A 14,625-nucleotide genomic window follows, 5' to 3' on the forward strand; every position below is an offset into this window, starting at 1 on the left:
TCGGTTGGAAAAAGAATTAACTTTAAATGTGATATGTTGTATATTGTGTTGTATTAAATAAAGCTTTTTTTATTTTTTTAAAATAATAATGGAATTTTTTAATAATCTAATCCAATAAACACCCAAAAGAGTCGGTTAAAGTGAAAGTATCCCGGAGTGGTTCTATTACGAACTGCGATACGTAACTTGTACTAAATAGAAAGTGATCTAGATCGAAAGCACGAAATAATTAATATTTCCTGTTCTCAGAATCGGTTCTATTATGAATTGATCGTTGAAACTGCATTCCACATTAATAAAGTAGGAATTTTAAAAAGCCCGCTTACAATAAAAATGTGCCATCTCACGGTAACTTTAAGAACTAAAAAGTATTGTGTGAATAAAGTTGATTAAAAATTCGGATTTGGTTTTAATTTTATAAATTTTTTGGTGCATAAACATATATTTATAAGAAAAGATTATATTTAAAAATTTACAGTTTATTCCTTTTTTTAATTTAAGTAAGGCTATGTGATTGTCATTAAACTGTCAAATCTAAAAACAGGCATCTGTAACCTCAACTAATATGTAACTAACTGATATCTACGGCCTAAAACCATTAAAATAAATTAACAGTGTTATTATTCAGTTAATTCAGCTAATTAGTTAATTCCATTAATTAAAATTAATGGAATTAGTTAATTAATTATAATAATTAACTAATAAAATTAATTAGTTAATTCCATTAATTAAAATTTAACTTTAAGAACTAAAAAGTATTGTGTGAATAAAGTTGATTAAAAATTCGGATTTGGTTTTAATTTTATAAATTTTTTGGTGCATAAACATATATTTATAAGAAAAGATTATATTTAAAAATTTACAGTTTATTCCTTTTTTTAATTTAAGTAAGGTTATGTGATTGTCATTAAACTGTCAAATCTAAAAACAGGCATCTATAACCTCAACTAATATAAATATAACTAACTGATATCTACGGCCTAAAACCATTAAAATAAATTAACAGTGTTATTAACATAATAATATAATTAATAAAACATATCCCAAATCAAGGACAGTAGAATCTAAAAGGACTGCTACATCCATTGTTGTGACAACCTGCCCGCAAACTACGTCACATCATTTTCCACGCCCAGCTGTTGTTATGGTCTATGCGTTTGCTGTGTTTTTAGAGGTTATATCCTAGACTTATTCATATTATTTTTGAAGTTTTATGTTTTTAGAGGTATTAATGTCTATCATATAACCTCTAAAAACACAGACAGTTACCAGGCGTGGCAAATAGTGTGACGTAGAGTGCGGGCAACCAATCCGTAGTGGACTACAAAAATACAATGGATGTAGCAGTCCTTTTAGATTCTACTGTCCTTGATCCCAAATGGAATTTAAAATATAAATATTGTTAATTACAATTGGAGTTATTGGAGAAATCTGTCTTCCAGTTAATATGAAAAAATCGTCAATTTTTAGGCGACACCTGTGAGCTTCGCCCACAGGCAACCTTGGTTAATGACTTCAATTTTCGGCTTTTGTATTTTCCTTGTTTATAATAATACTTCATAAGTTACTTATGTAATTATTTATTGTATTCCAAAGTTATGAACTATTGTTTGTAAGAACTTGGAAATATATTGGAAGCTTTGATTATATATAATATGGATTGAGCCAACGAGAGAGATAGCTTGCGCAAGGTGATCGAACCGAGATAGACATAGAAGCGTACTGACATATAATGGGCGTGCGTTAATTTTGGCGGTAAATTTAAAACAAAATTAATAAATGAAAAAAGAAAAAAAAATAAAATAAAATAAAATTTCCTTATTATTTATAATACTTACAGGTGATGTGAAACTGTATTATCGCGAACTTTGCACACGAAACAATACATTTTTAAACATAACGGTGTGACTGGCTGTGACACAACAAAACGATACACGTCAAATGGAAGAGGTTTGACACTTTTGTGCGCATGCGCCCGTCTGTTTAGTACCGTTTTATGTCTATCTTTGTTACACTTTCACATTATCGCTTTCCATCTGCGTCTATTCACCTTGAGCCACATTTTTGTTAATAGATACAGGGTGTCCCGTTAAGCGTACGGAGCGGCTGTATCTCTAGAACGGTAAGGCCAAGAGGTTTGGGAAAAAAATCCTTATAAGCAAAGTGTACAAGAGAAATGGCTGGAAATTATTTTGAAGTTCGTAATTCGACCGCTAGGAGGCGTAACTGCCATTGAGAAACATAAAGTTCCCGCTATCTCAGAAACTTAGGCGATGAGCTATAACTTTGACAACATCATTTAATAGCTTGGATAATACCGCATCGCTTTTGTTTTGCGATATTTCTCATATCTGTCATAATAAGGGAGGGGGAGGCCAATGCGTTTTCATATGTTTACATTTTAATATCTCCTAGACCATTCAACCGATTTGAATGTTTTCGGTGTTGTTTGAAAGAGCATTTTATGCTCTTTTTAAAGATATTTTTAGTAAGACCGTCTGCTTTAAAACAAATGAGCTAGAGGACGTTATCTGCAGCGATTACATATTTTTGTGATTTTTGAAGAAAAGTTAAATGGAACGATACTATTTACTTCACAGACCCTTAGTCACCTTCAAATTTGCTAAATTTTAGTGAAAACCGCATCTCGATATCGCCACCCGTTCTCGAGTTATAGAAGAAAATGTTAAAAACTCGAGTGCCATCAATCGGATCCAGTTACCTCATCGAGAAAAACAAATCACGTTACCATGGTAACTGTAAACATGTCATTTACTAACGCAGAAGCGTATGATAGAGCGTATGATGATTTATTTTCAATGTTTCGAATACGATGCAACTGCATGGCAAAAATGTGCAACGCAATTACGACAAAGAAAGACATTTTTCTCTAGAAGTGTTTTTAAGATTGACTTAGCGATTACGGAAAACTAGCAACGTGTAGCCCATTCAGACATCTCTATGAATTCGTAAATCATATCGGTGCGCAATGTGATCCCACATAATCTGGGAACTCCGAAAACAATTGTCCACAAGAGTTCTCAAGAAAATAATATCTCCACCACGTTGTTTTACATCAGGCCTTAACAGATACCGATTATGATAACAGACTGAACTTACCATTGACTTTTAAATATGATTTGTGCAAATCCAAACCTTTTATCACAAATGCTATGGATGCATGAAGCATCTGTCCACAAGCTGATGTAAACTTGCATAATATGCATTCTTGGTTCGAGCAAAACCCACATTGCTTTCACCCCTTTATCTATTGGGTAGACTAAATGACCTGACTTTTCAAGAAAAACCAGTAACCAGGGAAAATATGACAAAACACTAAATACCAGTAAAAACGTGTCCAGGGAAGAGACTTAAGCAGCGCTTTTTTTTCGTCGAAACCAGATTAAATAAATGCATCGAGGTTTATGGAAGGCATTTCGCTCATTAGTGAGTTATTTTTGCCAAAAATTTAAGTTATTCTAAGTGTTTTGGTTTATTTTGTTTTATTATCATTGTTGATGTTTCATTGATCCGTTGGCTTTTCAATACGCCTCAAAAGTAGTTTTGAAGCAGTTCTAAGTTTGGATAAAGTGTGAAGGAAGGTTCTAGAAAATAAAATTTTTGTTCTCTCTTATTTGTTTCCTAAGGTAACTTGATCCGATTAAGATATACGAATTTTTAACATTTTCTTTTATAATTCGAGAATGGATGGATATATCGAGATGCGGTTTTCACTAATATTTAGCAAATTTTATGGTGATTAACGGTCCGTGAAGTAAATAGTACCGTTCCATTTAACTTTTTTTCAAAAATCACAAAAATATGTAACCGCTGCAGATAACGCCCTCTAGCTTATTTGTTTTAAACCAAGCGGTCTTACTGAAAATATCTTTTAAAAGAGCATGAAATGCTCTTTCAAACAAGACCAAAAATATTCAAATCGGTTGAATGGTCCAGGAGATATTAAAATGTAAACATTTGAAAACGCATTGGCCTTCCCCTTCCTTATTATGACAGATATGAAAAATGTTGCAAAACAAAAGCGATGTGGTATTATCCAAGCTACTAAATGATGTTGTCAAAGTTATAGCTCATCGTCTAACTTTTTGAGATAGCGGGAATTTTATGTTTCTCTATGGCAGTTACGCCCCCTAGCGGTCGAATTACGAACTTCAAAATAATTTCCAGCTATTTCTCTTGCCCAATTTGCTTATAAAGATTTTTTTCCCAAACCTCTAGGCCTTACCGTTGTTGAGATACAGCCGCTCCGTACGCTTAACGGGACATCCTGTATATTCAGTTAGCTCAATCCATATTATATATAATCAAAGGCATCCATTTTAAAAGAAATTTCTTTATTATACAACAAATTTAAATTAACAATCATTTTAAAAGGCTTTTTAAAGATATTTTTGATAAAATATCACCACATCGGGCATTAATTTTGTTTAAACACAATTTATCAGCCCTCGTTTCGCCTATATTAACAATAACAATCTCCTTTTTCTCTTCTAACGCTTGTAAAATAATTCTAAACCCTGAGTAAACGAATAAACTCGACCCTAAAACCAAAACTGAATCACTTTCTTTCAAAAAATTATTCACCGTTTCAACTCTTCGTTTCGGTACGTTATCGCCAAAAAATACAATATCCGGTTTTAACAAGCCGTTACAATGCGTACAAGTTGGCATAACAAATTTATTTACGGTTTCCTAAAAACAAATTAAATTATTATTTTGCTTTATTATAAATAAAAGTCATTTACATCTGAAATATCAACATCTCCATCGGGTCGAATCATATTTGATGTGTCTTCGATAAAAGGATTAATTTTTAAAATTTCTTGTTGCAAATCATGTCGAGAATAAATTTTTTCGCAATTTAAACAAAAAACGCGATAAGAAGACCCATGTAGTTCAATTAATTTTTCAGTTCCAGCTTTTGTATGCAAACCGTCGACGTTTTGTGTGACAACGCAAGAAATTTTATCGATTAATTCCAAATCGCGTACCCAAAAATGCGTTGAATTCGGTTTACAATTTGAAAACCTCGGCCATCCAACGAAATTTCTCGCCCAATATCTTTTTCGTATAGATGGAGATGTTAAAAATTGTTGGTGTTGAATCGGTTTGTGATTCGATCGAGCATATAAACCAACTTTTTCCGATCTATAATCAGGTATTCCTTAATTTTCATATTATATTTATTCATCAATTTAAAAAATGTGCCTACCCGATTCAGTTGAAATACCCGCTCCTGTTAAAACTAAGATATTCGTGGATGATTTTAAAAATTCTTTTAAAAATTCCACGTCATTTTCCCTTGTTATTTGATGATTCGGGACGAAGTTATATAAATTCCGTATCAAAACATTTAATTTCATGGTTATTTTTGGATTTATTAAGGCAAAATTACAGCAATGTAACATTTTAACTCCTAAAAATATCAAAAATTAAAAATAGAAACTTTATTTTAAAAAAAAACATTCTCTAAACATAAATTTATAATAGTTCAAAATAATCAACAGGTTTTCTTCCAAATAAATCCTCAATATCAATATTAGCCCCGAATTTTTTAAGAATATCAAACGTGGTTTTTCTTTGTGCCTTTGCGGCAAAGTGAGCAGGTGTTAAACCCAAAACACTCTTTAAATCTAAATTCACCTTTAATTTTACAATAACATATTCAACAACTTCATCAGGACACTTGTATGCCGCCAAATGTAAAATACCTAATCCGGTACTGTTAGTTGTATTAATATCAGCTTTATTTTCGATCAAATATGAAATGATCTCAAAATTTCCGCTTAAAACTGCGTCGTGAATGGGACCGTTACCACAACCATCTTTTAAATTAACATCTATTTTTGAATTTTTTATTAGTTTATCAACAATTTCAAAGTTACCGTGAAGACAAGCTATGTGTAAAGCGGAACGTCCGTTTTTCGTTATTATATTTAAATCTAAATTAAAATTCATTAAAAGTTCTAGAATTTCCAAATTTCCTTCACGTGAAACTAAATGTAACGTTGTCCAACCATCTTTATTTTGAAAATTAACATTAGCCCCATTTTCAACTAATAATCTTATTGTTTCTTTGGCTTCTGTTGTTGTTTTCGTACATGCCAACATTAAAGGCGTCCAATCAGCCCTTTTTAATGCATCCACTTCAATGTTTAAACTCAATAAATATTTTGTGACTTCGTAATGAGAATTATGAGCAGCATCATGTAATGGAGTTTTTCCAATGTAATTTCTAGGTTCAATTACGATTATTTTGAAACTCTCCAAAAGGTATCTAACAGCGTTTAAAGCCCCAATTTTACAAGCAATGTGTAATAAAGTATCCCCAGTTTTTTCGCAAGTTAATTTCGTCCAATGGAAATCCGGATAATCTTGTTTTAATGATTTTAACGTTTCAAACTCACCTTTATTAATTTCTTTTAAGATTTTTTGACGATCTTGTTTTAACCTTTGTTGAAACATTTTTTACAAACCCAACATTTTCTTTTGAGGTTAAGTTATCTAAAACAATATAAAATTTTTGTGATGAAAATAGGAGATTCATAATTCGCTTATACGTAATAATTACGATTTTATTGTCCAAAATGAGAATGTTATCAATTTGTTTGGTTAATTTTTGCAAATTTTTTTTGTTAAGTTGACAGGGTTGACAGATGGTGGTTGTTTTTGCCATCTATGAACAAAATGATCAATGAAGGTATGACTTTCAAGATTTTTTTGGAAATTGGATTAATGTGGTATATTCAAAAAAGATTGTTATAATGTAATAGATGAAGAGAGTCGAAAAGGCAAGCAAGTTAACAAGAAAAATCTGAAAATATTTAAAAACTTAATCTTTGATAATTGTGAAAAGCGCCATCTATTATACTATTGTTTTATTACAAATTTATTTGAGTAATTTCTTTTAAATAAATTTAACTTTAATAAGCTTCCATGAATCATTAAGTTTATTTCACGAAATAAATTTATCTAATCTCAATAATAATAATGATTTAGGAAATCATCTTAATCCGAACCATTGTTTATAGAGTAATCTATTCTCTATAAACAAAGTCTGAACGTGTTTATGTAGTTCTACAAATAAGTAAGAGATGTCACTATTAAATTTAAAATTTTAAAATGATTTTTATTTACACCTCATTTAATAAAAATAATAAATATAAAAATTAAGACAAACATGTCTTTAAATCATGTTATGATACGCGTTATACGGCAAAAATAAATCTTTTGTAATGTATCCAACTGGTTTTGCCAATATAATGGGATTTTTAAGATATTGCGTGGATTAATGTGGTATATTCAAAAAAGATTGTTATAATGTAATAGATGATAGAGAGTCGAAAAGGCAAGCGAGTTAACAACAAAAAAATCTGAAAATATTTAAAAACTTAATCTTTGATAATTGTGAAAAGCACCATCTATTATGCTATTGTTTTATTACAAATTTATTTGAGTAATTTCTTTTAAATAAATTTAACTTTAATAAGCTTCCATGAATCATTAAGTTTATTTCACGAAATAAATTTATCTAATCTCAATAATAATAATGATTTAGGAAATCGTCTTAATCCGAACCATTGTTTATTGTTGTTTATAGAGTATTCTATTTTCTATACAAAGTCCGAACGTATTTATGTAGTTCTACAAATAAGTAAGAGATGTCACTATTAAATTTAAAATTTTAAAATGATTTTTATTTACACCTCATTTAATAAAAATAATAAATATAAAAATTAAGACAAACATGTCTTTAAATCATGTTATGATACGCGTTATACGGCAAAAATAAATCTTTTGTAATGTATCCAACTGGTTTTGCCAATATAATGGGATTTTTAAGATATTGCGGGAATTTTAAATGTCCCATTATAGGTGGTCCTAAAAAATGAAAACGTTTTAGATGTTTTAAACGTTTTTGTTTCTATTACCTGGTGGTCTTCTATAATTAATTACGGCCCTAAAACCTTTTGGTCCAGCGACTTCGTATTCAACAATACGAATTCTTCCATCATGTTCTAAGAGGCTGTAACTTCCCCGAACTAAATCACCGTTTCTTTCCTCGAAATGATGCGTTCGTAAACCAATATTTCCTTGATCGATTGCATATTTGAAAGAATAGACTACCTAAAATGATAAAATTAGAACAAGATAAGTCTAATAATTATTATTATCCTCGATAAAATGGAAAAACAGAAACGTTTTTATAACAAGGTTAACGATTAAAAATAAATACCGTTAAAACGGTTTTATTTAACAATAGCGAAGAAATAAAGTTATTATGCTTTATAAAGATACAAAAAAAGATTGCGATATAATAATAATAATACAATAATTCTCCCATTCATTTTCATAAAGAGGATACCTTGTTATTAAAGTTGCTCAAACTCTGATATTATATTACGATAACTTTGTTTTTAGTTTTAAACCAATAATTTTAAATTTATTAAATAATAAAGTACTTACATCGTTTGGATTCTCGCAAAAATTCCGCTTAACACAAAAAATGATTATTGCTAAAACGATGAGACCCTATAAAAAAATAAATAATTTTAATCAATCTTTCTTTTTATTAAAGCGAATTACGATCGAAATTGATGCCAATCAACTTGTTGCTTTTACATTCCTTAAAAGGGAAGGCAAAAACGATAAAGAGAAAATCGAGACACTCCTAAATTTTTTTTAATTGATGAGTTCTCTATCCAAGAGTGGATCATATCGATCTGTTTCATTTGGAAAATTTAAAATTGAACCGTAATAAGACTAATAAAAACTTATTCACACTTCTTGTGTAACCTTTTTTAATGAGCTTAAAGAAATAAAAAGTGAACCTATTGTTGTGTCTTAATGAACTTTACAATCTATAAAAATAATATTTTATGTAACAAAAAGTATTATGAAAGATAATATTTATAATCAAAATTAACTCACATAAAAATAATGATTGATATTAATTAAACTTACCAATTTATTGAAGGTTTTCAAAAACATTATTGACCTTCGTTATAATAGTCGATGGTAAAATAAATCAATAGGTTACTTTTCCAAGAACTATTAATGTGTAATTAATTGATCGATGAATGTTGTCACGGATCACTTAAGATGTGGTCACGGGACATGTTTGCTATCGTTCGTTAAGAAAACAGGCGTTAGATTGTGGGTAGAATAGGAATCTGGTACATTCTCCGGGTGATTTGAGCTGGTGCGTTGAGGATGCTCTTCTTCTTCTAATACTGGGTGGGAAGGGACTCCTCTCATCGCCGATTGAGAGTGCATTACGTTGTTGTGCAATATGAATGGGACGTAAATCTTAAATAATATTAACTAGAAGTAAAAAAATTTGTTATTGTTAAAAAAATTTTTAAATAGACGAAGAAATTTGTTGTTTGAAGCACGATGAAAATAAAACGACGTGAGTGGTCGAATAGATAAGGATGGGTTTTAAGTTTTAAAAGTAAATGATCACGTGTTATACGTCTCCGAGATGATCTGACTTACTTTCATTCACCTTCAGTTTAACTGATGCTTGAAATCTAGTTTTGCAACATCACGTCACTTTTATCTTGATCCCAGATGAAAATTGGAGCATATATCACTTTCAAAATCCTTCAACTAACGATTTTATTGTTAAATTTTATTTAAATTTGTTCAAATAAAACAATAAATTTTTATTAATTCAAAAATAACTCCTAAAACTTAGGCAACCAATACAACAGTGAATATTTATTATAATCGTTTATATGCTTATTAAAGTTTTTATAAGACACATTTTTAGTGTTTACTACATTTTTTGGGGCAGTAATTCTTAAAGATTAATTAAAATTACTTGATGACCTTGCATGTAGCGAAACACGTTCTCGAAATTACCAAAGAATCTTGTATTATATCCGATTATAGGAGCGCCTTGGAGAAACGATTAAGAATGTCAATAACATCGGGTTTAAGACATCTTTCTAAGCAGTCTTTAAAAGTCATCGTATTATCAACGGTAATAATCGAAATATCTTATATAGAAGCAATAATTCAATAAAAAATACGTTGTCCGATTCAACCTTACATATGACATTGAACATAAAGACTAAAGACATATAAAGTCGTTGATCTGAATTTTAAAAACGATCTTTTAGGTATTTGCATACAAAGGTAAAAAAAATTTGTTAGAATTTGGTTTCATGGTCAAACTTTTTTTAAGACTTCTTAACTTCCTTTTTTGTCAATTTTATCAAGAAAAATTTAAAACACAATAAAAATACAGTAAAACTCTCAATATATCGGACTAATACGGTGAAGGAAATGTCCGTTATAGCCAAGTCACATTTAAATTAACATTAAATAACATTAAACAGTGTGTAGTCGTCTGCAAACAGTACTTAGTCTCCTGCAAGCAGTATTTAATCTAATACAAGTAGACAGCTTTCTGCAAGCAGGGCTAAACTCGAAACTTTTTAGTTCTACGTCTAGTGTTAGTTTTAGACCTAGAACTAGAGAGTTTATCTATAAGCATGTATAATAGAACAACTTTCTTATCAGAAAATAGTTTTAAACACCCGCACTTTATTACAAACACGAAGAAACTTTCTTGTTAATACAAATTTTACAACCTTCGTGTATTAATCAACGACATTTGCGTTTCCTTATCGGTATCAATTAAACTTACATTTCGAAGGGGACTTAAGGATTTAACTTTAATGTGTTAAATTGCAAAAATGGTTACGTCACTGTTGAATAAAGAAAAAAATCTCTGCGTGTGTAGTAGCATCATTGGCTATTATATGTAAATCTAAACTACCCAAGTAATGGTTTATTTATAGGTTATTATGAAACCGAGAAAATCAGATAAAAAGAATAATGTGAAATAAGAATAAAGAAATTTGAAACTAACATAAACAGACCTAATAAATATTGTTATTATTTAGTAAACGGATGAAATAAAGGAAGTGAAAGTAAAAGTAATAATGAAGATGTCTTTTGTTGGTGATGGTAGTTATTATTTAATTATTGATTTCAATCACAGGGAGATAGAGTGTAAATTTTTATTTTTTAGATGTCTTATTAATTTATAAAAAGTTATCAAATATTAACAATCTCTCTTCTCTAATAAGCGAGGAAAAGGATTGGAGAGGTTTAAACAAAAAATAAATTGAAAATAAGATTTGAACAAGAAATCAACTTCCTTTCAATACGAAATAGTTACTTAAAAAAAAATTGTTCAAGTTTTCGCTAGCACCTCTTTTTATTATCACTTCAAAAAAGTTAACAACTTCCACATTGTTGCGATGTAATAACATTTTTTTCTTCTGTTACGTAACCGTTTAAACGTTTGAAATGTGAAGTTTACGTTTCATGATAAAATTGTTGTTCATCAATTTGGATCGAAACTGCGACCAACAGCGCGCGGGTGAAAGTAATAACACATAATGGCATGCAATTTGGTTTGTAGAAGTGCTATCCACGTAAAGAAAAAACGAGAAGCAAAAGTGATTGACGACGAGGAATTTTGTATAAATCGAATCGACAGAATAAATTCCTAAGAGAAGCGTGCTCTTTAAATTAAATTAAATTCTAAAAAAAGAATTAGAACTTTTTTTATCTTTATTTAATAACAATGTAAAAGAGGATACAGGAGTCGTAATAAAGCTTATTAAGCCGTAAGCTTTATTAGGATTCCGGTATTTGTATTACCCTCTCATGTCATACAAATATTTCTGTTGTAGTCTTATTGGACTTCCGTGCCTGCAATGGTGGTCATGGCTCTTTGGTGCAAGTTTTAGCTGTGTCATCGAATGGATGAATTGCAATGTTTACTTGCTTTCGAGGACGCCTCCTAGAGGACGTTGTACGATGGCGCAGATAGCGAAGAAGAAGATGTTACAGCCCAAGGTCTATAGAACATAAGGTTACCCAATACCGATTCTCCTTCTCTGAGAGGCAAGGTGGGTCAGTGACGTACCTGGTTCTATGAACAACACAACACGATGCGAGGTTTAAATATTTTATAAAGACTGTACCACAGTATAGGCACGTATAGGCTATCTTTTATTCTGACTGTATCGAACCAGTGACGTCAATTTGCGGGGTAATAATCGATACTAGAGAGGCATAGGGAATGAGGTAACCTTATGTTCTATAAACCTTGGTTACAGCCATATGAAGAAAATGGGCAAGCAGAGACTACCGCTTATAGCAATGGAGGGAAAATCAGCAGAAAGCCATCCACAAGGAGAACCAACAAAAAGATGGCAAGACATTACATTAACATAAATTACATATCGCGTAGGCGGACCAACGAACATTAATACCTTGCTCGGTGAAAAGTCATTCAGATAATTTGGGAACATAAACTGCGACCCAAAAATCGAGCATCTGATACGATTAACAGCAGGGCAGTGGCATAAAACATGCTCAACCGTCTCCTCGTCCTCCGCACATAGTCGGCATTCAACATCGACGGCTAGAGCAAGTCAATCAAAATTCGAAAACACAATTCAAAATTAGCAGACCGGCAAGTCTAAGAGAAACAAGAAGAAGAAGAAAAATCGTCAGAAAAGAACACCTTTATTTTCCATTGTATGCCAGTTCTTACATGCCAGCAGCGTAGTTGACAAAATCTTACGAAGACTTAACAATAGCTTAACAATGACCAATCATCCAGATAGAGTCATTTTAAAGATTAATTTAAGATATAATTATTTTCTAAACATTCATATACAGGGTGTCTCAGCGAGACCGGTCATTAGACGTTTCTGGGGTTCTGGCGAAAATAAAAATTTGAGAATTCAGACTTAAGTATCATCAATTACGATCTCTTCGTCTAAAATATTTTCAGATTTCTTGCACTTCCGGTTATACCGGAAGCCGCCACCAACTTTATTTTTTTAAATGGAACACCCTGTATATTTTTACATATTTGGATTTGTCTGTCTTCAAGGTTTATAAATAACTTTACTTTTTGCAATTTGATTTGGCCGTTCTCGAGTTATTCGATTTTTTCTAGAAAAATCTGCTCCAGCGGACATTTGTTCAAAAAATCATAGAACACTCGATTTTTGAGATATCAATTTAGGATTCAGGACATGCTTAAACAACATGATGGAGTATGGTTTGGTGCCAAGAACGGCTGTCTAAATCGTTTGGTCACTTTACTATGACACGTTAACTTTTCGAAATTTGGAACTATTATAACTTCATTTTTTTAAATGGCACCCCCCATATTTTATTACTTAGTCGTCTTCGGCGTCTCATTTTACATCTTTTATACTCAATATGTCCTATGCCTAACATTAATAGTTTGAGAAATAATTAAGGTTTTTTGAAAAATGGTCACATATCACATCGATATTAACCTAGTGTGCCATGGAAAACAAATGTTTAATGACTTATTGACAAACGTCAAAGTCTGATTTACGTTGTTTGATGCTTGTGAGTCTGAAACCAGATAAAATGGATATTAATAACGTAAATAATGTTTATACAAATAAAGAAATCCATAATTTATTTTTTGGGCACGAAAAGTGCGACAAAGTTCTTAGTAGAACTTGCAGAATGTTTAATGAAAATTATCCGCATTTACCTCCGATGACAAAAGATAAATTTAGAAGAATAGAAGCAAATTTTTTGCATTTTGGACGAATTAATCACGTGTTAAATTGACCAAAAAATGTAGTAGATAATGCAACGGAAGAGGTGAATGCCTTGGCTTATTTCGAGCCCAGCCCCAACACCTCAATTCGAGCTGCCAAAGAAGATCTAGGAATCATACTACGAACTTTGTCGCGCTTTTTATGCATACAAAATAAATTAAGAATTTCTTGATTTGTGTAAATATTACTTTCGTTATTGTTATCGATTTTAAATCTTTTCAGTACTAATATTAAGGGACATAACAGATAATTATTTGCTCACATGCATCAAGTGTGGTAAACAAGTGAGTCTTTGACAAGAACTCATTGAGAAGGCTTGTTTTTCATGGCACACTAGGCTAAATATCCATATGATATGTGTGCATTTTTCAAAAAACCCTAATTATCTCCCAAACTATTAATGTTAGGTATGGGACATATGGGATATAAAAGATGTAGAATGAGACGCCGAAGACGACTAAGTAATAAAATATGGGGGGTGCCATTTAAAAAAAGTTATGGTACTTTCAAATTTTGAAAAGTTAACGTGCCATAGTAAAGTGACCAAACGTTCTAGACAGCCGTTCTCGGCACCAAAACATACTCCATCATGTTGTTTAAGCATATTCTGAATCCTAAATTGATATCCCAAAAATTGAGTGTTCTCTGATTTTTTGAACAAATGTCTGCTGGAGCAGATTTTTCTAGAAAAATTCGAATAACTCGAGAACGGCCGAATCAAATTGCAAAAAGTAAACTTATTTATAAACCATGAAAACAGACAAATCCAAATATGTAAACATATACAGGATGTTCCATTAAAAAAAATTAAGTAATAAATCTGAAATCTGAAAATATTTTAGTCGAAGAGATCGTAATTGATAATACTTAAGTCTGAATTCTCAAATTTTTATTTTCGCCAGAACCCCAGAAACGTCTAATGACCGGTCTCGCTGAGACACCCTGTATAAATCTATCAGAAATG

The 14,625-nt window shown here is 31.0% G+C and overlaps 2 protein-coding genes across 3 annotated transcripts; both read right to left on the reverse strand.

Moving 5' to 3' along the window:
- Positions 1–4,334: 4,334 nt before the first annotated feature.
- On the reverse strand, positions 4,335–6,710 carry LOC111415697 (NAD-dependent protein deacylase Sirt4-like). Of its 2 annotated transcripts, none has more exons than XM_071196541.1 (5): positions 6,582–6,710; positions 6,429–6,525; positions 5,234–5,437; positions 4,767–5,185; positions 4,335–4,713 (listed from the first exon to the last, which is right to left on the reverse strand). In XM_071196541.1, exons 2-5 carry the CDS (start codon positions 6,484–6,486, stop codon positions 4,384–4,386), a joined length of 1,011 nt encoding a protein of 336 aa, XP_071052642.1. In that variant the 5' UTR covers positions 6,487–6,525; positions 6,582–6,710; the 3' UTR covers positions 4,335–4,383. The 2 variants fall into 2 exon arrangements, with proteins under 2 accessions (XP_071052642.1, XP_022903283.2); XM_023047515.2 differs by having other exon boundaries at positions 6,593–6,709.
- Positions 6,711–7,696: 986 nt separating this feature from the next.
- LOC111415698 (cuticle protein 7-like) lies at positions 7,697–9,663 on the reverse strand. The gene is made up of 4 exons (XM_023047516.2): positions 8,986–9,663; positions 8,488–8,553; positions 7,953–8,148; positions 7,697–7,902 (listed from the first exon to the last, which is right to left on the reverse strand). The coding sequence occupies exons 1-4, from the start codon at positions 9,010–9,012 to the stop codon at positions 7,775–7,777; spliced, it is 417 nt and encodes a 138-aa protein (XP_022903284.1). The 5' UTR covers positions 9,013–9,663; the 3' UTR covers positions 7,697–7,774.
- Positions 9,664–14,625: the final 4,962 nt, after the last annotated feature.

Source organism: Onthophagus taurus, chromosome 6 (genome assembly GCF_036711975.1).
Source record: "Onthophagus taurus isolate NC chromosome 6, IU_Otau_3.0, whole genome shotgun sequence".
NCBI classification, from domain to species: domain Eukaryota; kingdom Metazoa; phylum Arthropoda; class Insecta; order Coleoptera; family Scarabaeidae; genus Onthophagus; species Onthophagus taurus.